The following is a 27,086-nucleotide window of genomic DNA, read 5'->3' on the forward strand; positions in this document are numbered from 1 at the left end:
TCGCAGAGGGATGAAGCCAAAAATAGGCCACCTTTCGTTTTCGGAGTCGACAACATCCTTCTCGTCTTCGACCGAAGCGTCTAATTATACATAATAACATCGGCCAAAGTACTTCTCACGTATGACATCATTTCAGTTACGACAGTCGTTTGCTCCCTTACATTATATTCCATTGTTACAATAATGAACGACGGTAGCAAAGTGGATCAACAATACCGTTCGACCGACATCGATTCGTCTTCGCTGCTCCCGAGCCGCTCCAACAAATCGAGAGATTCAAACTTTCGCGTAACAAAAACATAACATTGACGGCGAATTTGGAGCAGGCTGTAAATACAGGACGTTGCAAGTTTATTGCGCGTCGTTTATAACCGCCGCCAATCACGCCAGCATTGGAGCATATGGTTCTTTAGATCGAGAGCGTGATTGGTTAATCGTTTTACGCACGTTTTATATAAATCAAAAAAAATGTAAGCTTTATATCATACGAAAATAAATCTTCCCTGTACTTAGAAGAAAAAACTATTTCATAACTTTGATATACACTTTTTTTGATATTAGGATCTTTATTTCTAAATAATCGTCTCAGATGTAATTAATTGTTATAAAATCTGGGATATCTCTGTAGAGTTCGCCAAACGATCCCGACCTAGTCTCTAAGTTCAATTTTACAAACTATATCGACTATATACTCCGTGCCAGAGACGATCATTGAATTCGATGATTACAACCAGATGTCATCCCAATCGCTGATCTTGTAACGCGAATGATTCTATCATTCTCATATAAATTTCAAAATACTACTTTAATATTTAATCCGCGTTTCAAATAATATTCTGATATCAAATATGACCACAATAAAATTAAGAAAATTAATATTAAAGAGTTTTGTTACTTTTTTTTTACTAGAAGTTTTTACGGAGACTTGATTGGATATAATATAACACCGCTGGAGAATAATACAACGCCGAGTACATTTATATTTATTACTGCCACTATTTTATTATTGTATATGCTCAAAGATGGTAAACATGTAACAACCGCCACGTTGTACTTAAGCTATTCTTATTTACAGTGGATTAAAACTATTTTAAAAGCCAAATTAGATTACACATAGATTAGATTATTCTAAACAAAATTTAAAACGTGTCTCAATAGGAATAGATTTCGGCATAAATAGTAGATCGCGTAAACATATCGATTAGGGTGACAAGTAATGTACAAAGATTATGTCAAAATGGAGTATCGCATATTTGCTACGGACGTTCGGGCGCAAATATCTCGTGCGCACGACTTGGTGTTACGTATTACATGTACGAAAGTGCGCGTGTGAGAAAGGAAAGGAAACCATTGAGCATAGTCCTTATACATCTTGCCCCTTATCTCTTACGGTCGTTAGATCCACTGCGACGAGAACGAGATCGACGGCTGTGGCTGCCACTGCGAGAGCGTTTTGATCTGGAACGAGAAAACATTCGGGAAGAACACCATTAGAAAGACGTTCGCACTCCGATAGCTGCATTTTATTCTAATTTCAATTCATTCAGATTTGAAAGTGGATCTAAGTTGATTCTACTCATTTGCAGCTCGCTGCGGATCAGAAAGACGTGAAATTCACAAACCTTCTTCCACGACTGCGACTGCGAGATCGTGACTTTCTCCTACCGCTGTCCCTGCGTTCCCGATCACGCTCGCGATCGCGCTCGCGATCGCGGTCCCGATCACGATCGCGCTCGCGATCGCGTTCGCGGTCACGGTCGCGATCGCGATCACGGTCACGGTCGCGATCGCGGTCCCGATCGCGGTCACGGTCGCGATCTCTGTCGCGGTCGCGGTCTCTGTAGCCCAATCCACCGCGGTTCCTGTCCCTGTCGCGGTCTTTGTCGCGGTCCTCCCTGTCCCTGTCGCGTCTTCTGTCGAGCATAGACTCGCGCTTCTCCTTGCGCCTCTCCTCGACGGTCTTTTGCAGCTCGGCGAGCTTCTCGCGGATTTTGATGAAGCCCAGATGCAGCTTCCCGCCGAAGTGATCCGCCAGCCGTCTATCATTGTCGTGTATTCCGAGATACGCGCTGCAAACCTCGCACACCCTCAGCTTCTGCTGCTGATAGCTCGACGCCGGCATGCTGTTTCGATACTCCTGCTCCGCTTCGTTCTTCTTCTTGCGCAGCTCGTCGATCTCGCCCATCAGCTTCATCGACTCCTCGACAAAGCCCTCCTCGCCGAGCTGCTCGGCCTTGGCTAGTTTCTTACCGATCTCCTCGGCGAGCACGTGTACGTTGTTCGCCTTCGCCGCCACCTCCGCGCTCAGTTCCTCCTGCGTCTCCGCCAGTCGCTGTTTCGCCTGCTCCGTACGGCGGTCGCAGTCGGCGATGAAATTCTGAAGGTGCTCCATTGCCTGGAAATTTGAGAAAAAAAATTTCGCGTTACAATTTTCATCGGAATTCTGGAACTTTGCAAAATGATCGTCGAATGTAAACTGCGAACGATCGTTGCAACTTCAATCGAAGAAACTCATCGACGGGCAAATTATATCAAATGTATTATAAAATTACAGGGATAATTTGCAACATCAAAATGCGATGAGATTTTAATACTCACGTCAATGTCATAGAAGTGATCCCTCTTCTTTTGCGCGGCCTCGTAGTCAGCCCGTAGGGCCAAGTCGTGAATCTGGGGGCATTCTCCCAGGTCCATGCGCTACGATTTACAAATCAAATCGATTATTAGATTTACGGTCCCTCCGTTCGTACGCGGGCCTTATCGATTCTATGCGTTATACGAGTTAGAGACCCTTCCCAACATTGCGTATTAACGAGATACTTCTTACTTTTACAAGAATATAACGTACTTGGCCGCGATGGTCGCGACTGGAAAATGTATAGCACGAATCGATAAATCTAGGAGAGAGTCAGAGATGATGAGAGACAAAAATTCTGAGCTTATATATATATATATATCGCCTGTATCCTTAGGATAAGACGGTTCCAATAGGTTCATCTTTATTCTTTTTTTTTTTATTATTGTTCTTTTCATATTCTTTTTTACGTGAACTGACGGAAACGTAAGTTCGTCTTCCTGCACTAGGCTAGGATATAGAGCAATAATGAAGCGATCGAGATCGCCAGGCGATCTCTGAGTATCGCGTGTAAAAGTAGAAATGCAGTTTGTACAGATAAATAGTTTGTTGTTTTCACTTACAGGGTGGCAACAGTTCTCCGCCTGACAGAATGCGATGGCAATGAAGCTATAATCAGCACACACCTTAAGTTTCATAATGTTCACTTTTTTTCTACGAAAGAGAACTTACATAGCCTATAATGATTTAATATACTATTTTTACGTACGACACGGAATCGTGTCTTACGTGTTGGCTGCTAAACGAATTTCTTTTTTAGAAAAAAAAAAAACGGATTCAATACGTACACATCCAATGGTTGAAGGAAATTTTTCTAACTGGCGCTTGTTGTACTAATCCGCCTAATCACACGTCTCTCTGCGTCATGCCACCTCTCATATTTTCTCTTGCCGAGACACGTTTGGATGTTGCAAATTGCCAAAGGTATTAATAAGTATTCGCGCGAAGAACTATATATACGAGTCCGAGGAACTTTGGTTAAAAATCTCCTTAATCGCGATTGCATTTAAGGCCGCGTGTTTCCACATATATATATATATATATACATGTATATATATATTTATTTAAAAAATCTATGTTAATCTCAAAATCTGTACAATTCGTTCGCACTGTACGGAATCGGCGCGCGAGAAGCGTAAAATTCGATCGAGCGTAAAATTTTTCTTTTGCTTTTGCAATTGTCAGAATGAAATCAACAACGGAGGTAAAAGATCCTCCCCTAATGAAAATCTCTCTCGCGCGAGGAAAGAAACCAACAGCGAGTGAATGTCAGAGTAAGGTACTTGGCAATTCGCAAATCTTTTACTTACAGATCACTGCTTCATTTCCTGCACCCATACCTCCACAGGATGATATATATTTTCTCACACACATTCTCAAAGTAAACTTCTCATTCCTACCTGCCGTAAACGGCATTATTAGTAAGAAGCGACATTAAGACATCGTCTCATGAATCAGCATGACGCTACTCACCGAGCTCACTGTTTACAGGCCTTTTCGGGGGAGGGTTCTGGGAATTTATTCTTTCGGCAATATTACTCAGCCTCACCACCGTGCGGAAAAAAAATCGGTAGAGGGGCTGAGGTAACCGCCCGCCTTTACGTCTCTCGTTATCGAATTAATGTATATATATATAGATATATATAGATATAGATATAGATATGCATATATATATGTATATCTAGCACTTGAAATTATGGTAAAGGTAAATCAAATTGTAGGTGTAATACGTACGTCCTCTTCTCGTTTTCAGTACTTACAGTAACGCGCGTGTGAGAGTGACAAGTACAACACGGACATATGAGCGGACAATACTCGCAACAATATTGTACAATGGATCTGATTGGAATTGCTTTTTCCAGAGACTCTGGAAATAGAACTGTAGTTACGTTGACATTAGTGGATCTGCATATCAGCATATTTCTCGTTCGAGCGATTGCCGTTAGTATTTTTCGTAATTTTTTTTTTTTTAATATTCCTTTACTTTCTGCCTTTTTACTTTGCTTTCTAATATGATAAAAATGTTCGATATTCTTACAATGGTTCTCGTTATGGAAATTGTACCGCGAGACCTTCAGGGGTGTTTGCTACCTCCCACCGTTACGTTTCACAATACATTCTCGTATATTATTTCACGACATAATACACGATCTGATTTCATCTAAATGACTTTTATTCACCGCAAAATGTCACAATCTAAAAGCGGTAGGTCTTTCAATGCTTATTATGTGTTAGAAGGTAGAACTGCTAGTATCTGCTGTAATCTGTGTTAACTACTTTGTATCTGCCAGTTCTACCGGAATTGTACTTCATCCGGAATTTGAATCTGAATGCAATTTAGACCGATCGAGGATAAAGGCGGCACCGAGGCCAGAAAGAAATATACTCCTTTCTTATTCGAGCTATGCACTTGAAGAGAATCTAATTAAAATCTTTGAGGAGAAATAAAAGCGTGCGACGTGGATCGATGAAAATAAATAAGTGACATTTCGTTCGTTCTGAGACAAATAAAAAGAAAAGAAAATTAATTAGAGATAACAAATCCGTCCGAGAGGTAAATTAATTGCCTTTAGACTTTCCTTACTTCTGTAACGGAGAGAAATGTAATCCCGATATGAGGAAAACCTCGGCAAACCTTTCGAGATCCTTCAACATCAGTCAATGCCAGCGACAGGCCCTCGAGATCTGCACGCGTACGCGCGCGGATATAACTTATGTAAAATAAATTCCGATATCTGCAGATGGCATTGAGAGTTGACTGGATTAAAGATTAAAAAGCAACTGCGCTTAGAGCGTGCGCTGGCATTTTCCCGAGTGAGGAAAGTTTTCCTATACGTCCTAGGTAGCTGCCTGCGAGATAGAAAGAGAAAAGGAGAGCGAGAGAGAGAGAGAGAGGGAGGGAGAGAGAGCACAGAGTGGAATATAACTTTTAAAATGTCTGTCACGCGGACTATAATAAGCTTATAATAGAAACAACTTGACATTATTCTAGATAGTGGAGAGGTACGTTCGCGTATATCGGGACATCGATCTTGTTATAAAACTTGAGACACCGGAGTCCGATGAGGGGAGGGGGAAAGGGGGGAGGTGGTGGTTCACAGGCAGCCACGTGTAGGAGAATGCGAGAGAGAGAGAGAGAGAGAGAGAGAGAGAGAGAGAAAGAGAGATAGCAAACATCCCTGTGACCAATTCGCACAAGATGACACGGAAATGCGCGAAGCAGTACTATAGAGCATTAATTATTATACAGTTCGCTCATGTATATCATTAGCCGTGTAAACTATGATAAAAAGTGTTGCTCGATCGACCGCATATATGCAGGACGTGCGGATTGCGTCTTCATCTCAAGTCACCACAGTCACCTGTGCTGCTGCCCGACATCACTGCGATTGCAGTATTCTTTCAGTACACATGTTAGATATATGTATATATACATGGTTTTTTTCTCCGCAACGCGACGTTACTACCGGGGAATAGAACAGGCAAGGAACTGTGCTCCTCTTTCCCTCTTGGGAAGAGAAAATGAAAATGCAACGAATATACGTGGACATTCTTCTCGCGCTCGAACTCCCAGGCCGCGCGCGCAGTACATTGGCTGTTCTAAGCCCCGAGGATCTATACGTATATGTGTGTGTACGATTAAAAAACACGCCTGCCCCGTGTTGCACTTCGACGGTATCCAGTGTGAATTGATCGGTAATCAATTCCCTGTGGTACACGTGTCGGGATATGTAAGGCGAAAAACGCTTCCCCTCCGGCGCGCGCTTATCCCTTATTTTAATAAATTCGCATATTAGAGAGATCCTACAAAGGACGATCCTTACGATCTACGGACAGCTTAACGTCTATGTATGGGTACGGAGCACACCGATTGGCACAGGGTGGAGAAGAAAAAGCGCTAACGAATGAAATGTTCGTGGCGAATCAAACTCACTGGTACATGTATGTGTCTGTCTATGTTCTAAGTTCGTCTAGATTCTACGGGCGAGTAAAAATTTGTAAAAAAATATATATGCTTATCTACATTCGAAACAGCTAATCAGCGATATTCTACACGTCCATTCTTCTACTTGATTTTAAATAAAGGTATTTCTTTACGTATACAATGCGAAGGGATGATCTAATTGTGTAACGTGTTTGTGTATGAGAGACACGGTTCTAAACAAGACAGTGTGCATACGAGTTTACGACCGTGGCAGTAAAGTGAGATACAGACCTTCCCGTTATCAATTCATTACCCTTTATACTGTCGGATTTGATCATTTGTCTGATTCAAGTGGACAGCAAATAGCGCAATCAGGGAAAATGAGGCGAATTAGCGAAAGATGACGTAACAATCTGGCGAGCACATTTCGTGTCTTCACAATTGGATTGTAGAAATACATGCAAAACAGCAAAAATACTGCGTATTAAATTCCAAATTTTGTCACGGCGAAAAAGTGGCGATAAGAAAAATTACTTTATTGTCCTATAAATCTGCTCATTTATTAGTTTTAGTGTTTTATATTTTATGCCTGCTGAGAGAGAAGCAATCAGACTATTTGTGTTTATGCACACAGACTGTTTGATGACATTCTGATTGAATGTGAATATGCATGTGTGAAAAGTAATTAAATATTTAATTATTCATTACAGATATTTGTAGGAGAATTAAACAATTCCGTATGCTGTGTTCAATTCTTGTTTTTTAAATATATTTTAATAAGCAGAAATATCTCATAAATGCATATATGTATAAAAATAACAGAAATAATAATCATTTTATTAGTTCACAATATAAAAATAATTTTGCTACGTTATTAGTACTAATATCAGTATTAATAAGATATTGACAGTAAAAAGTCAATTATATAGTAGTAGATTTATAAGATATCGATTGTAGAAAGTTAATTAGTCTATTAATATAATACTATAGTAAAATTTTTATCAAAAATAATAAAATGAAATAACTATTATGATTTTTATATATGCATTTATGAAATACTTTCACTTATTAAAATATATTAAAAAATAAGGATTAGAAGTTAGTAAAAAATGTCAGGATTGTCTCCACTTTTTGTACTCACATTATTATTGAACATTAATTTTATAGTTTAATAACACTACATCAACTCGGGATGACATGTAACTCCGAGAACATGATTGACTTGTAATCAGCAGGTCCAGGGTTTGATACCGACCCTCATAGGCTCGAGTTAAGAGGTTGATTGAAAGATTAAAGGTTTTAAAGTGATAGAGTCGTATGTGTAAAATGATGACGTTTTCGGGAACGTGTATCAATAAGACAGATAATATCGATTGGAAAAACAGGACTGAGCAAATAAATCGTGCAATCAATGTAAACAGAACTTATGAAATAATAAAATAAATAATCCGAGGAGACATATAAAATAACTGCCAACCTATTACTTTCTCTCTCTATATCGGGATTGAAAAATATCAGCAAAAAATCCGTGTTTATGTGTGTATATATATATATGTACGTGTATATAACAGGATGCATTTATTCTCTGCGCATAGTGCCAACGGTGTGTCATTCACGTTTGGATTCGCTCTGCATTACGGTATAATTACACTCACCGTCGACGAGAGGATCTCATGGGGGCAGCAGGCCAGCAAAAAACTCTTGCAGACCTTCGAGTCGGAGTATTTCACTTGAAATTTGTTATTTTCACCTGCAAGCAAGCCCAAGAGTTAAAAACATCGGTGACAATTTCGACGTTCAGGTAGACAAGTGTATAAAGGGGATAGGGTGCTACAATTGTTAACAAGTATGGCCGCGGTATATCGCGCTACTCGAATGCGGACCCCGCACTCTCGACCTCCGCGCCACTATCACACTACGCGAGACGCGCGTGTCGCCCGTGAAACGGCGAGATAACCGTATGTACCATTTCGTCCTGTGCCCATTAACTGGTCGAGCATAGCTCGCATTTGATCGTGCGCCGTCATTTCTCCGTGCAGATCGGTGTTGTGCACAACCTCTCAAAAAAGGCACGCAGCTCAGAGTAACATCGTGCGGCCACGCCAGCAACACGCCGCTCAATCGCGCACACACACATACGCACACCTCCCGCGATTCCACGCCACACGGCTGCAGACCTATTGCCGCCCCGCGCTCTTGTCGACCGCAGCGCCGCGGCGTAGCCGACAGCGGCGTTTCTACGAGGTGACAGCTGTCCCCATTGGTCGTCCCGCGCTGGACAACTTTAGAACGGCCAATACGATCGCTCGGCGAGCGCGACGAAGCTGCTGCGGATCCGTCCGTCTGTCGATTGGCCGTTGGATAGGGAATTGACTTCGCGACTGTTGAGCGACTCAATCACCATTTTGTCGGCAAGAAGGCAGGATGTTTTTAACGGGTTATAATAGAATAATAGATGTTACGAATCGATCGCGATCATCTGGACGCGATTGTATCAGTTTCTCTTGCTCACGACACGGTAATATTTTATTAGAGTTCGAGGCAAAGATTTATTCTCGGGGAAACAAGAGGCAACTCTTTCTTAATTATAACCTTGATCCATTTGTTTTTCTATAGAATTATTTTTTATAAATGTTATATTCTCTAAAAATGCTATTAATAATATAAAAATTGTAACAATTTAACGGATTTGTAATTCTTTTAGAATTTTGATAATCGATATGAGAGAGGAGAGCGTCAGGATTTATGCCGACAAAGCTCCAACGGTATTTAAACCAAGGGATGCTCAGCGACTTCCAACGCGTTGGAGTGCAATGACCGGCGGCTCTCGTCAAGAGTTTAAATCAAATTATACTTCCGTGTAGAATATTCGATATTAAAACTTGTCTACACCTGCGTGGCTATTATAATCGCAGTACTATTGGTAAATACAAATTTTTCTCTAAATTATAAAATTACCGTATATAGTAATTAATTATCAAAATTGAGATTTTAAAATAAATTCTTTCTTCATATCTCTCGCATTTGTATATGTATAAAATTATGATGCGAAACTAAATTGTGGCATAAGTATTTTCAAATTATTTTGACAATTTTACATATTTATTTTCGCAATTTGCAATTCTTAACATGGGCACGCGGTCGTTTTTATTTTTATGCTTTCGAATAGTCGAACAATAAATCCGAACCGTGATTTATAATTTAATGTATTGCGTAATAATTTCCGAAAACTTATTAAGCTGAGCCGAGCTGAGCGACAGTCGCGATGAGCCGCGCGCGCAGAAAACCGCATGCAGAAAAGAGAGACGGTGCAACCGGACGGTAGCGGAGGTGGTGGCGACGATGGTGGCGGTGGTAGAGGTACCAGGACTCCGCGCTCTCGATCGTGACCTGAGAGCGAGCGAGTAAATGCAGCGGGCAAACGTAAAAGCGAGACCGAGGGATTAACCGGCGCGGCGGAGGAGGTGGAGGCGGAGGAAGAGGAAAGACCTCTCGGTACCGCACGAGCGAAAGCGAGAGGAGGACGGGAGAAGCGGCGAAGACGAAGTAGTAGGTGGATGAAGAGGAGGTGATGGTGGAGGAGGAGGAGGTGGTGGAGAAAAAGACGAAGAAGGAGGAGGAGGAGGAGGTGGTGGCGGCAACGACGTTGGTGGTAGGAGAACCAGCCTCCGCCAGTCCATCCACGTGTTCAGTGTAGTTGCGCGTTATGACCCGGATGTTAGATCGTAGCCGCAGTTTCGCGAGAACCTGCCGACCCGGATGTCCCCCCGCTCGTTGTCCACCAGTGATCGACCACTGATGTCTTCCTGGCCACCGAAATATGTTCAATCGGTAAGTTACGTCCGCGGTCCAGCACCCTCCTCATCGATCGTCGCCGTCGTCGTCGCTGGAGTTGTCGCCCCGTACTTTGGCAAGGGATTATATCACTGGACTCCTCCGAATGTACGATACGATGCGTCGCGTTAAAAATCACTCCTAAGCTCTTTGCGTTGGTCTTCGATCGGAAAAGTAGTAAAAATGATGTTAATCACAAGAAATTGAATGGAGAACCGGTCGCTGATCTTTTTCGCGCCGATTCGGGGGGAGGGTGAGCTTGCGACCGTTGAGCTTACACGACGAACGTCTCGGAGGACTCTTTGCCAAAGTACGAGATGTACGTAATTCCGCAATACTGAAGTGGACAGTGAGTTAGTTTTAGTCAGCGGTTTTAGCGAAATTGTTTTACGAATTACGCGCGACGCGGTCGTACGGCGCGATACGCACGTGCGTGTCGCACGCGCGTGCCGCGGCAAATGACGGTAATGTCAGCGTGTGCTTGAAGGATAGATGCGAGCAAGTCTACGAAAGGCGCCAGCAAACTTCGAAGGGACCTGATAAACGCCGAAATCGCGAATCTACGTGACTTACTGCCGTTACCGCCCTCGACACGCCAGAGGCTTTCCCAGCTGCAGCTTATGGCCTTGGTCTGCGTGTTCCTGCGAAAAGCCAACTACTTTCAGCAAGGTACGGCGAATGGCAAGCTTGCCCACGCCTTCAAATCTTAAAGCTCTCTCTTTCTCTGCTTACATGTCACAGTCGCGAGTGGATTTTTTTCTACTCGGCGAGTATGAACATTTTTGTATGAAAAAACTAGTTATTAAAATATTAATTCGACTTGTAATGTCAAAAATGACGCGCGATGTTTACTGCCGATAGTTTCTCAAGTTCGAAGCTGCGATAAAAAAAAACCATTGAAATGCGAATAGCCGACTGTTGAATGCGATTTTTATTTTTTATCTTTTAACGTGTTGTAAAAAAGTTACTAATATTAGATCTTAAATGTTCACTATATTGACCACGATAAAGATAGTCGTTTAAATATTGGCATTGATATACATTTACAATATTTTATGATACATTGATTATATATTTATGATACAAATTTAATATTAATTTCAGGATAAATATTATTCTCGTGAAACTGTTAGTTAAGTTATTTAAAATGTTAAGTTATTTAAAATGCAGGCTTATCTGCGTTTAACATCGAGGAAATTGATACGATACGCACACGTCGCGTCACACCGAGTTACAACTTATTACTCCATAAAATAAAGAACGGTGATAAAGCGAGTCCATCGGCGTATCACGATTACTATATCTTTACAGTAATTCACATCCATCGGCCGAGACTTCAATGCCGGCAAGCGCTCGTGCCATGCAATTCCCCGCGTCTGTACTCTGATATTTCCAAGCGAGCGCATTGGTACTCGGCGTACTGTTGCCGTACGTAATGATCGGGATACATTGTACGGACCGTCAAACACGCCAAGTTAATGTTATTGTTGCTCAAGGATTATTAATGAAATTTTCATCGTGCTTAAAAATACTCTTGAGCGATCCTGACGAGCGATTCTCGATTAAGTAGACGTAGTTAACATAAGTAACAAACGTAACAAATCTTGCGATCATTGTTGATAACAATAGCCTCTTTTGTTATTTTTAATAGAAAGAAAATATGAAGAGATTAGAATGATTGAAATTGTATTTTAAATGAAGACTCTTTGAAAGTTATCTCAGTAACGCGATGTGAGAAAATTTACTATTATTCCGACAAGGACCACTTGATAAAAAACGATTGAAAGACTATCGATGATTAAAATGTTGACTTAAAAATGGGAATGATTGTAACTTTGTCGATACGCCATTGGTGTTTCATAATTTAATTGATATCTGCCTCGATTAAGAGAAACGTCGTTTTATATCAAGTAACAAGCGAATATAAAAAACATGTAACAAGAGGATGCGAAAAAGCGGAGGCCACAAAATGCCGTTTGATTCTGAATTTTATCTGGCCGATACACGGAAAGCATGTATTATTAATTCGTTAATCGAGTATTCCTTGGTCATCCCTGCGTTATTGCGATTAAACGCTTCAATTCGAGATATTTGCCAAATTTGGAGAATCCGCTTTCGGCCCGCGATCTCTCCTCGCTTCTCTCGTTGGCGGTAATCGGCTGGTGACCCGCTCAAACGATTCGCTCAAAGGAGAATTTCTATTCGGTTGCGGGAGTCGGTCGGGTAACCCGGCTGTAAGCTTCTCGTAGACACAGGGAGAGACGGCGGGGAACGCGGTGTATCCCAGTGGATACCAACAACCAGAGAGAGACTCGCAACAGAGCGGAGAGCAGAGGAGAGGAGAGAAGAGGAGGGGCGAGGGAGGCGAGGCGAGCGCAAAGCAAAGCGAGGCGAAGCGATGCAAGAAGGCAAGATCGGCCGGCGCGCGTTCAAACTCAGCGGAGTCTAAGCGCGAGTTCCGGGTGATCCGCTGACCTGTCGGCCTTTGCAACAACACTCTCACGCTCCTGTAACCCACACTCCTCCTCCCCGCATCGCGTCCCCCTCTCATTCTGTCTCTCTCTTTCTCGCTCCTTTCATCTCTCCCTCTTTATCCCTATCGCTCCTCTGCCGCCCGCCGCAGCTTCCCTTCCTCTCTCGCGCGTTCTTCTCCGTTCTCCTCTCTCCCCCCCTTGTCCCCTCCTATCCTCCCCCTTTCTAGCCGTCTCTCTTTCTCTTTCTCTTCCCTCCCCCCGCTCTCTCTCTCTCTCTCGCGCTCATTGTCTCGCGGTATCGGGTACTATAGTCCCATGTAGCGCCGTTAGTAAACGCTGCCGTGCTGCATTAGCATACGCATTTTTCCTCACCCTTCTCTTTCTCTCCTTCGTCTCGTGGTACATACCTCTTTTCCCCCCTTTACTTTTTCGGGGAAGCCCCGTGCGAGGAGGGTAGCGCGGGCGATCGCGTGAAAAAATACGAGATTGAAATGGATCTCTCTTTTTCTTTCTCTCTCTTTCTTTCTCCCTCACCTTCTTTTCGGTCCGTTGGAAGCCCGCGCGTGCCTCGAGACTATCGCACGTGATTAAGACTCGAGACACAATGCGAGGCGTAAGAACAGCATGCGAAGAACGAGGAATCGATACGCGGTTTAAGAAAATCTAAGATAAGAGGGATAGATCTAGAAAAAAAGTACATTTGAAAAAATATCTTTGAATTTAATTAGCATTCTGACGGAAGGCTGTATTCTGATGACCTCGGCTCGATGATACTTTCCAACCGATCGCTCCGCTATTCTTCCGCTATAAGCCTTCCAGCTGTTTTCTTCGCGTTTTTTCAGATTCGCGTTTTATGTTTCTAGGACATTGATCAGGAATGCGGCTAAAACACCTTTTTTTTTTACAACTTTTTTTTAGTTCGTGATAGAGTTATCAACGTTCGCACATTTCCACGTTGCATAAAATAAAAATAGAAATAACGATTCTCGCCTATCGCACTCTTGTCGACTGTAAAACCATAATACCTGTATACTGATAGCGATTTATTTTTTTTTTTTTGCTTGACGTAAAATGCCGTTTTTTGTTTCTTCAATAAATATTAAAACATTCAACTTTAATCTGTGTTTTGTTTTTAAGTCTTATTTTATCTCGGCAATTTTGATTCTTTTATTTTTTTTTCGTTTCAGCATTGAAAAACTGCCCGTCCGAGACCTCGAATATTCCAACACCTAATATAGGATTCTCAAAAGTAATTATTTTTAATTCATTTATGTTAATCCCTTATAATTATTTTTAAGACGCGATCGGACTTTTTTTGCACATTCATTCGCTATTTACAAATTTTTGCGATACATTACATTTCTTCTAGGCGATGTCCGGCTTTATTATGATGATGACGCAGCAGGGAAAATTGTTATACATATCAGAAAACGCGGCGGATTATCTCGGACATTCTATGGTACAGTAATCCTGCCTAAAAGTGTAACATAAGCAATATACCGTCTGTAAATATTTCGCGCTATAGCAAGGCGAACGTTGTGTCTTAGATAAATCGTGATAAGACGAAAGATTTTCAGGAGGATTTGCTCATTCACGGGGACAGCGTGTACGACGTGATCGACAAGCAGGATCATATGGTCGTGCAAAATCAGTTATCCCGAAACAGTCCCATTCCCAGCGACAGGAGGCTGTTCCTGTGTCGAATCAACGTGTCGAGAAATTCTCGGAGGCAGCTGCGGTTCGGCGATCAAAAGGTGATTAAAAACCGCCGATTAACTTTAAGATATCGTCCACTTACCGCGGATGCCGCGCGTTATTCGCTTCTATTCGCAGGTAATTCTCGTGGAGGGTCACTTCCTGCCGTTCGTACCCGTCTGCAATCGTAACGAATTCGTCTTCCTGGCGTCCTGCACCCCGGTGGTCCTGCCGGAGACCCGAGAGAGCATCGTCCAGGGCGCGACAAATATCTTCACCACGATTCACTCGATGGACATGAAGTACCTGCATATCGATAAAACGTAACGTATAATTCGCCGTTGATAAGTTTAGAAAGTCGGATAGTTCGCAAAGTTCTGTTTTCCTGGATGTCTCTTCTTCCGCAGCGCGGAAAGTCATCTGGAGTACACGCGTGCCGAGCTGGTCAACGTATCGTGGTATAATCTACTTCATTGGGACTCTATAAGAACCGCCTATTGCAAGCATCAAACTGGTACGAAAAATTTTCTTGATATTAACGAAAATCTTTCCTTGGGAGATTCCAGTATAGCTTTACAAAAATTTCTTTCTCTGTATTCTAAAGTGTTCTTTCTTAATTTGTGATTTTAGTTATCCAATCCGATCAGGAACGATCCACCACTGCTTTACTGAAGCTACAGAGCTGTTCCGGAAGGTGGTTCTGGGTCCATTGCGTGCTGCAGGTCAAGGACACCTCCGATGAATGTCAGCATCCTATAATCGTTTGCACGAATCAAGTACTCACGTACGTTTATGATTATTTTAATATCTTCCTTTTAACTAAATTAAAAAATTTTATATTTATTTAATTGATAGATAATATAATTAATTCGAAATAGCTTTTACATCACGCGATATATAATAATTACAGCGACAAGGAGGCAGAAGTAATGCGCTCCAGTTCATGGCTGTACCAGTACTCGTCTCAAACGAAGTTCACTTACGGGCTCTGCCCGAGCGGTCAAGGTCGCGGTGCCGTTTATCCCTCCGCAGGAGCCGTTACCAATCAGGCCCAGGAATACGTTCGAACATATTCCAACGACACCGACGCCCAGCTCTCGCCGTCGCTTCATTCGGACCGGTCCGAGACGGAGTCGCATGGCGCCACGAAGATCGCGCAGTCGACAGATTATCCCAACAGGCGACTTCTACGAGACGACGCGGAGCCAGTGGACATGTCGATAAGCGGCGCGGAGCAACACGAGGGCAGGAGCGTTCAAGGCACGATCTCCGGTCATCAGCAGCACGCCCTGGACGACCCGGTCAGGTACCATCATAAGCAATATCATAAGAGCTCGCTGCATCTGGCCGGCTATCGGGCCAAATTCGCGCAATGCCACGGCACCCAGTACACCAGCGGCTGCGCGGACGTTCTGTCGGTACCTGGCACCAAGTATTACCTTACCGACCTCGACCGGGACTACTGCTGCGGAGCGGAACGGAGCGGCCTGCTGCTGCACAAGCGGCTGCCGACGAAGGCGTTGCTCGCGCCGCCGCCATCCTCGATCGCTACCGCGAACCAGGCCGAAGTGCCGCCGCCGCCCGATTCCACCCCTCTGGAGAACTGGGGCACCAGCCCAGCGTGGTCGGACGCGCTGCAAAGGGTGCCGGACGTGGTGCACCAGGAACTGAGCCCGTATATCACCACGCCGACCACGCCGGTCAACACGCCCGACTCGGACACGCTCGGTCACCCGGAGGCGCCCATCTTTAACTTCGACTGGGCCGGCACCGAGCAACACGTGCCAAACCTGAAGATCACCTTCCATCGCAGCAGCACCGCGGTCACTACTGCCGGCCATCCTGCCGCCCAGCCTAGGAAGCAGCATCAAGATGCGGTGCCGCCTATCACGCTACAGTTACCACGTAGGAAGGGACAGTCCACGGAGAATGACAGCAAGGACTTCCCGAAATGAACTAGGAAATAAGTATAAGTCTGAAGGGGGCCATATACAAGTAAGAGTTTAAGGGGCAGTAAAAGAGTACAAGAGTAGGGAAAACCTGTAGTTTTCCACCTACAGCCTTTTTTTTATAGTAAAAGCGTAGGAAACGTCGAATACCAGTTAGTTTGTTAATAAAAAGTAAAGTTTTCATATAAGAATCTAGAAAAGAAATTAAAAACGAAGGTAAGAACTAGTTATCTATGGATTAGGAGGAATTGTGTGAATGTAATTGAGGGAGCGTTAAAAGAATTAAATGTAAAAGGAACGGTGTCGTGCTTACATATATCTCTTTGTCACAGACAACGGAGTATATTCTTCCAAACTCTATCGCGTTACACAATTTTCTACACGCTCGTTCGTCTTCTCTCTCTCTCTCTCTCTCTCTCTCTCTCTCTCTCTCGCTTTTTCTTTTTTTTTTCTTTTTATCTTCACGTCTCTGTCTCTTTGGCATCTTATACGTTACTCTCGAATCGTAAATTCTTCATTAATATAAAACACGTATATAAACATAGACTGATTACATCGGTGTTTACAATAATCTACGATTAAAAAAAGTCGTACATCATTTCGTTTATCTCCGGTATACTCTTTTATGCGAGAACATTCGTTTTGAGATAAATAGCACGCATCGTACGCGTATATTCCAAGTGTATATATATTTATATTATATATATTACATATATAATATATTGCGTATATTATATATACAATATATATATTACATATATTATATATATAACTATGTATGAATGTGCAGTGTCGTAAGAGGGTACCCAGGTACATGCGCTATATATGTTTGAGATTTCCTTTGAAAATACCTAAATCTTACGTTTAACACACGATCGTGAAATATATTCGCTTTGTACATTTCAACGCATTCGACGAAGGAGAGAGTTTCTTTTTTTTTTCTTTCCTCGGCGCAACGTCTTGCGCGTTACATTACGTCTCGACGTGATGTACTACAAAGGAAACAGGTAAATAAAGAGAGGCAGTTAATCGTTTATAGCAGTAGCAGCAGCAGCTTCAGCCAGTTTTTTCGTCCAGTCGTATTTTAGCATTATTTTACCCTCACGTTATCAACACCCTCGTTCGGAGGGACCCACACCGACCGGAAGTCGATCGTGCCCGTAAGAGCCCACAGATTCGTATCGCGACTAATACACGCTCTTTGTTACGTCTTAGTACGGATCTTTTATAATAAATATCGAAATAAATACCCCGCAGAGCGTATCTCTGATGCGAAGCCGAACTTTGAAGATATGTTCCGGTGCTGGAATGAAAAGAATAAATAAAGTGTTTGCGTAAGAGCATTAAATGGGAAAATGCTTTTTCACGGATCTTTGAGTAACGTTTCTTCCGAGCTGCCTCGGGGCTTCAACGTGCGACGACAGTTATAGAATATATCCCCAAAGTTACGATGTTTCTGACTCACTCCTTTCGGAAAAAAAAAACACGCAAGTCTTTATTACAACACGACAACCATACACTCGCTCCTTTATTTTAAATACCGCAAGCAGTTCTTGCCGTACTAAATGCCACATTAATATAGTCTTACACTTTAACGTTTACTTTCCGACAAATATAATATACAATTTTTTTTTTTTTCATTTCGTTTGGATCGAAAAAGCAAAACGAATCCTTCAATCCCTCTGTGCGTTCATCTCTTGAATAAATCTCTCCCATAAAGACATGTTCTTCTTTCTTTTAAAAATTCACGCAGTCTCCCCGACATATTCCTGATCTCCAAATTTTATTCTATCTGCGCCAAAATATCAAAGTGTGAAGTTTCGAAGTCTTTGAAACGTATCGTCAACTCTTTCGCAAATTGCTACAATAATTTTTCTCAGAAACGCGGTTCTCGAAAATCTCGAACTCCCTCCGTACTTCAATGCTTGTGCTTCGCGAAATCGCGAATTCGACAGAAAGCGCTATTTAAGCCTAAAAATTCTCGCTTCGAAATGTTTTCGCGTTTCAACGTCTCTCGACATCTCTTGCGTTACAAAGAATACAATGCAAGCGCAACGAAAACGTCGAACGTCATTAATGCTCTTGTATCACCCGTCTCATTCGCGTTTACCGTTTCGCTTTTTTTTTTTTTTAGTAATCGACGCGATTCGTCAAGGTTCGCGTCGTGCAAGATCGAATCGCGCGAGATCGACTATAAAGGTAAAAAAATATCACCGAGTCTTACGCTACTTCCTTCCCCGTATGTTCGGCGGCGCTCAAAAATGCCAGAAAACGCGAGAGATTATACGGATATAATATACGGATACGTGTTTCTTTTTTCTTTTTTTTTAGATATATGTTTCCTCACGTGTGACATTCCGCATTTACCTCCTTCGCTAAAGATTTACGGCTAATAAACGATAATTACATGCTTATAATATCTTAATTATTATCGCGGGAGGTCCTTCTTGAAAATTCTTTAACACATATCTATGAGAGGAAAAATGCTTTTAAATTCGTTTCATAAAACAGCTCGCTTACTTTGTCGCACCTCATCGGGAAACAGAAATCGTGCGTCTTTTTTTTTATCAGTGTAATCGCTCGCGTAACGGTCTCCAAATCGATCAGCGCGAATCCTCGTATCAAAAGTACCCGAATAACAGATACTCCGAATAATAGATATCGAAATCATTGGTTAATTGTACCCGTTAATTTACGCTGCCGATACGTAACTACCGTCGCGTTCACCCGATGTACCTAGGTTCGTTTTCAACGCTTTTTTTTCTGCCGTCGAGTTCCCACCTCGCCGATTTACACGTTACGGGACATCCAGCCGAGAATCTCGCGATCTCTTCTCGCACGCGAATCGCCGCGGATGACGCGAGAGGAGGTGCGCGTGACTTTCGACGGGCTTTCTCTCACACCCCCCGTAAATGCATCCCCGCGAGGTGCGTGGACTATCCGCGACACTGCACCGTGTATATAATGTGTATGCTGATCGCGCGAGAGTGCGTGTTTTTTTAGTGTGCGTGGGTATTTTTGTACAAGGTACAAACGCACGCGTGCCGACGCGTACATAGGAACGTAGCTGTCGTACTTCTCCGAGCAGCGATTATGTTTCTTTTGCTTCTCTCGAGTGGCGCGGGTGAACGACACGAGTGTGGCGAAGGTACGAAAGCGCGAATCCTCGAACTCCTCTCGCTACCGCAGGTGGAAATTATTAGCCGTGAGAATCAGTTTTCGACTTTAACATTCACGTGTGTGACTAGCGTAAAAACGAAAGAGGAAGAGCTACCAGAAAAAGTACACTTATGTAAAAAGATTGCGTGATTCTTCTTGCTACATGTTAAATCGAGATGCGCGAGGTATTTTAATTGGATGAAATTTTAATTAATAAATGCAAGTCGCAGGGATGGGAATGAAGAGCTCGCAGTCTTGAGGTCACTATAGGCATGTCGGCGCGCGTACGGTTGACTTTGATTACTTTACGAGCCTTCGATCGCTAAAAGTCGTGTATCGCTCGACACAGTGCTCTTATCTTATTTGTTATTTTATTTAATCTTTTTTTTTAATTCTTTATTAACTATATATTTCATCGGTATTTCGTTTCTCAATAGCATCGAGAGTGCGCTACGACATTCCTACCTCTCGCTCCGCCTTGTCTCTCTTTCTCTCACGTCGTATAATCTTGGTATAATCTTTTAAAGCTTCGTTTGGCACGTATAATTAGAATGTTATTTTAGTTTTACGGAAGAATTCGATTTAGCGTTAAATCTCCCGCTCTCCTTTCCCTACCTTCTCCTCTCTCTCTCTCTCTCTCTCGTTTTCCTAATCGCTAATTATCCTCCCCTACTCCGCTGATCGTCTCAACCCGCATCATCGAATTCTCTGTTCCTACCTCCTTCCATCTTGACCCCCCTTTCCCCAGCATTATTACATTTAAACACATTCATTTACAGTTTTACACTTCGCTACGTCGTTTAAAATTTACATCGAGTATTTGCATCGCCCGTCGCGACTCTGCGCGACGTACAGAAGATTATCGTTATCCTTTCAATATTATTTTCTTTTTTTTTTTTTTAAATAGGTTCTTGTGCGACTTAGCTTTTTTTTCCCTCGTCTACTCTCCCCGTTGCCGCCATCGTCGCCGCTCCCTTTCTTCCTCCTTCCTCGAAAGAAAAGCTCCCGGGAGTAGCCTCCGGTACCGACGACGACGATCGCATCGGGGAGGGAAGGTAACCGGTACACCTCGATCCCGAGGGGCACCGGACACGCAATATAATTCCGAACTCGCGCGATACGCGTAGGTATCCGCGCGACGCTCGGATAGAGAAGATATTAATGAACGTTATATTCATGGCAGTATCCACATCGCGTTACCTCTCTGCGAAACTCGGAGACCCGCGGAGCTGCGCGCGTTTTGACTAGTATATACGTCGTCGGCCGGCCACGCGCTTCCCGTCCCGACGCGAACGAATCCGCGCATCCTCCTTTTCCCTCCTCTCGACCCTCCCCCCAATTTCCCAAGTCACCGACGTGACATCCATGTCACCCACGTTCCACGTCGGTTTTCATTTAGAGTGAACAAAATTCGATAGAACGATCGTTCCGATCGGACGACCGTTCGAGATATTGAAATAATAATCAAGCTGAGAACCCCCGGTTTCCCCAAGATTCCCCGCGACTCAAAAAAGCTTAAGAACCACTGCCTCATTAAATATTCACGCGTCTCGATATAGACGATCGATATCAGTGCCGTCGAAATTCGAGATTATCCGAGAATATTATGAACAAACAAATCGTCCCCTGCGTTCTTTGGCGAGGAGGGTGGAGGGACGGTTTCGTTCGCGTACCGCCCGGTGTCACATCGTTAACCCCCCGACAAGGATGATCCCGATCAGTTCGTGATTAATATTCTTTTTATGCGTAAATGGACACCAATGCAATTACGGAATGATACAATTACGTTCGAGAGAGCGTTAAACTCCGACATTACGTCGGGGGATAACCGAGTTATCCGCGTAATTATATACTGACGATTAATAGAATTTCCAATGAAAAAAAAAAAAAAAAAAATGCGCGCGCGATCGGTCGGCGCGCGGAAACTACGCGGTCGTCGAGGGGTTAATCTCTTGTCCCGTTCGGTGATTTGGTAGAGGATTCGCTCGGATGAAAACCCGGTTGGTAGCCTCTCTGCTCCCGTGTGACGACGGCATGAGCGACCGATTGAACGTCGCGCGCGGTCCGGCGGTCCGGAGGGTGGGCCCGAAGGAGTGCGTGGCCCGAGCGACCGGACGTATCCGTAACGACGAGCGATATCGTTAGGAACAGAGTGGCTTGGCAGTCGCGTGCGCCAAACTCATTTCGCGGCAGGTCGTCCGGTCTCCTCGCTTCCGCTTCTTCGTGCGCTCTGAGAAACGCGTAAAACGGAGGAAAAGTAAACGGCGATATAACAATAATAATAGTAATGGTAATAATAGTTAATAATAGTAATAATAATAATACAGCGTTGCTTCGGTGTATGCATGTGTGTGTGTGTGTGTGTGTGTGTGTGTGTGTGTATGAGTTTTTGTGCGCGTGTGTATGTGTGCACGCGCGCGCGCGAGCGCGTGGTCGTTGACTCCCAATTCTGTAGTGTGCTGATATCGGAAGCGCGAGGAGGGGAGCTGCCCGCCCTCCCCGATGCGAAAAGGTCGAAGCGCGCATCGTCGGGTTACTGATATCCACCCCGGTCGACCGCGGTGCCGCGGTTCCTGCTGTGCCACTTACACTTGAGAATCCTCACGTAGGTTCGGCGGAAGGCCGCGTTGCACAGCGCGTAGCACATCGGGTTCACAGTACTGTTGATGTAGCAAAGGTAATAAAAAAAGTCCCACAGGTGTTGGGGTATGTACCACGAGCAGGCGGTGATGGACTTGAGGAGCACCAGGATGTTGTACGGGGTCCAGGTGATGATGAACGCAAGCAGGATAGCCGACAGCGTTTTCGCGGCCTTCCGATCGGCCTTCTTCTCCTGCAGCTTCTTCTTCTTCTTGTTCGGCTGCTTGTTCAGTATGCCCTTGCCCGTCGTCAGGACCTTCGGTATGTTCTTCGCGTTCAGCGGTATCCTGATGTCCGGCATCTGCGACGGCCGCCTCGTCACCGTCGACGGGCTCGACACGGAGCCGCCGCCGAGGCGGAAGATCTTGCTGGCGCTGCTGCCGCTGCCGCCGCCGAGGCTACCGCCGCCGACGCCGCCACCACCGCCGTCGTCGCTATCCTCCATCATGCTGTGCAACTGGATCGACACGGACTCATCGTGGATCATCTTTATGCTCGTCCCCTCGCTGTATTTCCCGCCGTTACTCGGCAATTTGATCAGAATCGTATAAATCTGGAAGCGGAGGAGACACGCGCAAACATAATACAGATCCTCGAGTAATAAGCCGCAAATCGATTCAATCGCAATCTCGAAGATGACAAAATAATATGTAATTTTACTAGAATTCTAATGGCCGCGTGTAATATTGATTCCTCTCGAAAGCACAATAAAAGACAGTTTGAATTTTAACCCACTGTTCCTTTTCAATTTAATTTTTATATCAAAAGATATTATTTTTCTCAAATAGAAACAAATAGGAGCGCCACATACAGTATCGCTGGAGATAGTCTTGAGGTCGACCGGCCGCGTCGGCCTTTTGTACTCGTGCTGCATCACGGTCTTGTCCAGGGCGATCCCCGTGGCCTGTATCGCGCTGAGGGAGGGACACCGCGAGACCGTGCTGGGAAGCGGCGTCTCGGCCGACAGCGGCGTGAGCGTGTCCTCGTAGCCGGCCCCGGTGCGGCTGCTCTCCGGCCCGGCGATATCCTCGTCGTCGTCCTCGTCGTCCCGGCCGCTGTGCCACCACGCGATGCACCACATCTTCAGCCAGGTCCAGGAGAACGGCCTGTGCTGCACGCCCGAAAAGCGGAAATGGATAAGATCCTTCGTAGCCGCGGCGACGGTCTAATCGCGATTGCACCCGCAAACGTAACTTTGCATCGTAACGTAATATCGTAATCCTTTCTGATTTTTTTTTTCAATCGATAGTTAAATGCAAAGAGGTGTGAGATCCTATGAGATTTGAAAAGTAACGACGATTGCTATTGATCCTGAGTTGTGCGAGTTGTATATACAAAGTTTCAATTATCAAATTACCACGACATTCGTCAAAGACGAGGAAATTGGGAACACGTGCAAAGTTATTCCCCCTTCGCGTTCGCTTTCGCGCGCACGACTGTTACTTACGCTCTTGTATTGCGGATAGTGCTTATCAATGTAGGAAACGGCGATGTGCGTGGCGTGCGAGACGTCGTCGGCGGTGCTCGACTCGCTTCGCTGTCTTTTGCAATCCTCCATATCTAAAGCCTCGTCGCTACAGGGAAAAATATGGCAATAAGCACGTCGAACCGCACCTCGGGTTCTTTCGACCTCGCGATGTTCGCAAAGCGCGATCGCTCGCGTTGTCAAAAGAAGCATCACGTTACGCGGGGAAAAAAATACTTTTATCAGATTAAAATTAAACAAATAGAAAATATTTTAACAACGAGATTTGCAAATCTCGAAAAAATATTTTTATAAAGATTTTAAACAAATATTATAGAATAACAGGAAGTATCAAAGTAATCATAAAGGGATGTACAGTTCGATTTAATATCCAAGGGAGGAAACAAAGTATGCGACATATATATAATAATATTTTTCTTTACGTAAGGAAGAAATTAATTAATTGATTTAACACAATACGTGTCAAATGCGGTCATTCAACTGGTGCATCTGTGCCCTAGATTAAGGGAAGGGCTGATCTTCCAAAAAGGGCATTGTGTTACCATCTCTCTTGTGCAGGGGGTTGCATTTTTTTTTGGTGACGTGCTGACGACAAATTCGGAGAGAGAAACAATTGAAAGCGTTAGTTACCACCTCGAGTTGCTGCGCTTGCTCGTGTCTTGCTTGCCGGCCTGCAAGTTCGGCAGATCCTTCTGACGTTTCTTCGTCTCCAGCCAGATCCGCCAGTAAAGGAATATCATTATCATGACAGGAACATAAAACGCGGCGATGGCCGTGCCGAAGGTGATGTAGTGGTTCGTCTCGATGAATTGGATGTAGCACGCGCTCTTCGGCACGGTCCTTTGACCCTCGATGTATGGCCACGCGTAGATCCAGGGCGGCCAAAGAAGCAGCGATATACCCCAAGCGGATCCTGAAACGATCATCGTCGCGTCTGGATTATTATTTTTCAACAAACAAATATGGCTGTTTCGCAAATATTTATCGCGAATATGGCTATTTATCATAAATATTTACCTCAAATATGGCTATTTATCACGAAATTAGACTTATAATTGTATATTATTAAATTAATAATTTTATATATTATAATATTAATAATTAATAATGTTACGAGTTGTAATAATATTAATTTAGACTTGAAGCATATTGAAGAATAATTTATATAAAAATAATTATTATAAAAACAATATATATATATAATTTTTTATTATACATTGAAACCTTGTAAAAAAATTACTTAAAAATGTTCTGATTCTTCAGATTAAATCGGAGCAGTTTTAAATCGCAAATTAAAAGCAAAATCTTCGAAGAAACAATTTCGACAAAAGTTTTTTGAGTCTCGACAAAATTCTCCGGAAATTCCTTGATTTTTTCAAACAGAAAAAGAATCCGTGAAAATTCCAGACTTCCCAGATTTTTAAAATATCTCATCGCATTTCATTGATTTGTTACTCACCGATCATAACGGCGGCTTTGATGGTGGTCCTCTTGGCCCGATAGGTGAGTGGACGCGTGACGGAGAAATATCTGTCGAAGCTGATGATGAGCAGATTGAGGACCGATGCGTTACTCGCGAGATAGTCGAGCGCGAGCCACGTGTCGCATACGTGGGGCCCGAGCGGCCAGTAACCGAGCACCGTGTACAGCGTAAAGAGGGGCATGGAGATTAGGCCGATCGCAAAGTCGGCCACCGCCAGGCTGAAGAGGAAATAGTTGGAGATCGTCTGTAACTGCTTGTCAATCCTGAACGATATCATGACCATCATGTTGCCGACAACCGTGGTGAGACTGAGAACGACGGCGACCACCACTATCATCACACGCTCCCATACCGTGTATTGATGGGGCTCACCGCCGCAGTCAAGACCGTTGCTGATGTTGAAACTGTCATTGCCGGGTATCTCCACCATCGGAGTAACGTTCATGTCTGACGGACTATCTCTCGTCCTCTCCCTATCTCTCTTTCTCTCTCTCTTCCCTCTCTTTCTTTCGCTCTCCTTATTTCGTTAATTCGAAATGTCGTCCCCCAGGTGCCTTATCGTATCCTCGTTCCGGCGCTCCGCGTCCGATTCGCGTTACCGGTTCGCGCGGGCGATCGCGCGTCCTCTGACTCCGCCGCGAACGGATCCCTGCAGGAGCTCTCGACTCGAATCCCGATCCTCGGGGCACCACCGCCGGTCCCGCCGCGTTGCCCGCCTCACCCTCGCCCGGCCTCTCGCGTACCCCTTTACCATGCGCGCGGCGGGTACGCCGACGGAGAGCGCGTTCGCCCACGCGGCCGTGCGCGCGCACGCACGCCCGCCCGCACGCACGCACGTACGTACGCACGCACGCACGTACGCGCGAACGCGCGAACGCCACGCTTCCGGTATCCCTCGTCGCCGGACACCGGGATTCGGCGAACGGCACCACCTTCACCGAAACACTACCGTCGCGATCTCTTCCCTTCTCCTCCTCCTCCTCCTCCTCCACGTCCTCGTCCGTATATCCTCTCCTTTTTCCACCGGAAAAACAACCCGCGGCGTATCCTGACACGTGTATCGGACCGCGCGCGCATTCGCCCTATAAGGTCGGCGGAATAACTTTCCGCGCGAGGCTTTCAATAATTCATGCCACGTGCCACCGCCGCCGGAGATTCCGCGGCGAGAAGTACGCAACAGAAAATTGATCCTATATCGGAGAAAAAGAAAGTTGCAGCTCCAACGCAGGAATAATCAGTAATCTCATCTTAATTCCCTAAGACACGGAAGATTCTGGCCCGATGCGGAAATTAATGAATTTGTTCGTTTCATGCAGCATGCTAATGTGAGCTGCATGATCGTTCGCAAATAAACGTGACTTCTCTCTCCCGTCGGTGAAGTTCGAGCCCTGCATCGCGAAGTTCCTCCCCCCCCCCACCCTCCTTCGGTTCGATTTTTACCGCGAACGAGATACCCACGAGTAAGCCAATTTTACAGGCGCAGCGCGATAGGATGGGGTGATATTGCCGAATCAGGGGGAAGTGTTTGCGCTAAATTAATTTCGGGTCAGGCGCGAGCAAAGACACGTATAACGTGTGTGTAGTGAACAAAGTGAAACAAAATTGAATCACGGATCGAAAGTGCGGACCTGTGAAGGGGAAGGGGGAGAAGGGGGGGACAAGGATGAGTGCACCGGGACGAGGGGGGGGAGCAGAACTAACGCACGCGAGGCTGTGTTAAAGCACCGCGGTTCGGATAATTTAAGTAAATATTTCGTGATATAAATGAAAGGCACGTGAGCCAGATACTGATTAAACATTAAAATT

General features: G+C 44.4%; 3 protein-coding genes across 3 annotated transcripts; 1 reads left to right on the top strand and 2 right to left on the bottom strand.

Annotated features, from left to right (window-relative positions):
- Positions 1-972: 972 nt before the first annotated feature.
- Positions 973-8,727, bottom strand: LOC105448893 (putative RNA-binding protein Luc7-like 2). Its single transcript, XM_011687741.1, has 5 exons — positions 8,527-8,727; positions 8,216-8,310; positions 2,599-2,697; positions 1,623-2,395; positions 973-1,458 (listed from the first exon to the last, which is right to left on the bottom strand). The coding sequence occupies exons 1-5, from the start codon at positions 8,585-8,587 to the stop codon at positions 1,380-1,382; spliced, it is 1,107 nt and encodes a 368-aa protein (XP_011686043.1). The 5' UTR covers positions 8,588-8,727; the 3' UTR covers positions 973-1,379.
- Positions 8,728-10,316: 1,589 nt separating this feature from the next.
- Positions 10,317-16,541, top strand: LOC105448894 (neuronal PAS domain-containing protein 4). Its single transcript, XM_011687742.1, has 9 exons — positions 10,317-10,391; positions 10,882-11,063; positions 14,056-14,117; positions 14,238-14,327; positions 14,446-14,622; positions 14,702-14,886; positions 14,971-15,077; positions 15,194-15,347; positions 15,474-16,541. Exons 1-9 carry the CDS (start codon positions 10,381-10,383, stop codon positions 16,516-16,518), a joined length of 2,013 nt encoding a protein of 670 aa, XP_011686044.1. The 5' UTR covers positions 10,317-10,380; the 3' UTR covers positions 16,519-16,541.
- A 5,556-nt stretch (positions 16,542-22,097) lies between these two features.
- Positions 22,098-25,834, bottom strand: LOC105448895 (muscarinic acetylcholine receptor DM1). Its single transcript, XM_011687743.1, has 5 exons — positions 25,257-25,834; positions 24,431-24,710; positions 23,759-23,885; positions 23,123-23,422; positions 22,098-22,864 (listed from the first exon to the last, which is right to left on the bottom strand). Exons 1-5 carry the CDS (start codon positions 25,723-25,725, stop codon positions 22,205-22,207), a joined length of 1,836 nt encoding a protein of 611 aa, XP_011686045.1. The 5' UTR covers positions 25,726-25,834; the 3' UTR covers positions 22,098-22,204.
- Between the last annotated feature and the right edge of the window lie 1,252 nt (positions 25,835-27,086).

Source organism: Wasmannia auropunctata, unplaced genomic scaffold (genome assembly GCF_000956235.1).
Source record: "Wasmannia auropunctata unplaced genomic scaffold, wasmannia.A_1.0 LD336078.1, whole genome shotgun sequence".
NCBI lineage: Eukaryota > Metazoa > Arthropoda > Insecta > Hymenoptera > Formicidae > Wasmannia > Wasmannia auropunctata.

Excerpts from the sequence above, each read along its gene's own strand:
- LOC105448893 (XM_011687741.1), bottom strand. The coding sequence starts at position 8,587 with ATGACGGCGCACGATCAAATGCGAGCTATGCTCGACCAGTTAATGGGC. Across the intron at positions 8,311-8,526 it reads AATGGGCACAGGACGAAATG|GTGAAAATAACAAATTTCAA; the intron begins GTACATACGGTT and ends GCTTGCTTGCAG. Across the intron at positions 2,698-8,215 it reads ATGAGATCCTCTCGTCGACG|CGCATGGACCTGGGAGAATG; the intron begins GTGAGTGTAATT and ends TGTAAATCGTAG.
- LOC105448894 (XM_011687742.1), top strand. Across the intron at positions 14,887-14,970 it reads TACCTGCATATCGATAAAAC|CGCGGAAAGTCATCTGGAGT; the intron begins GTAACGTATAAT and ends CTTCTTCCGCAG. Across the intron at positions 15,078-15,193 it reads CTATTGCAAGCATCAAACTG|TTATCCAATCCGATCAGGAA; the intron begins GTACGAAAAATT and ends TTGTGATTTTAG.
- LOC105448895 (XM_011687743.1), bottom strand. The coding sequence starts at position 25,725 with ATGAACGTTACTCCGATGGTGGAGATACCCGGCAATGACAGTTTCAAC. Across the intron at positions 23,886-24,430 it reads AGCAAGCGCAGCAACTCGAG|CGACGAGGCTTTAGATATGG; the intron begins GTGGTAACTAAC and ends TTTTCCCTGTAG. Across the intron at positions 22,865-23,122 it reads AGACTATCTCCAGCGATACT|ATTTATACGATTCTGATCAA; the intron begins GTATGTGGCGCT and ends CTCCGCTTCCAG.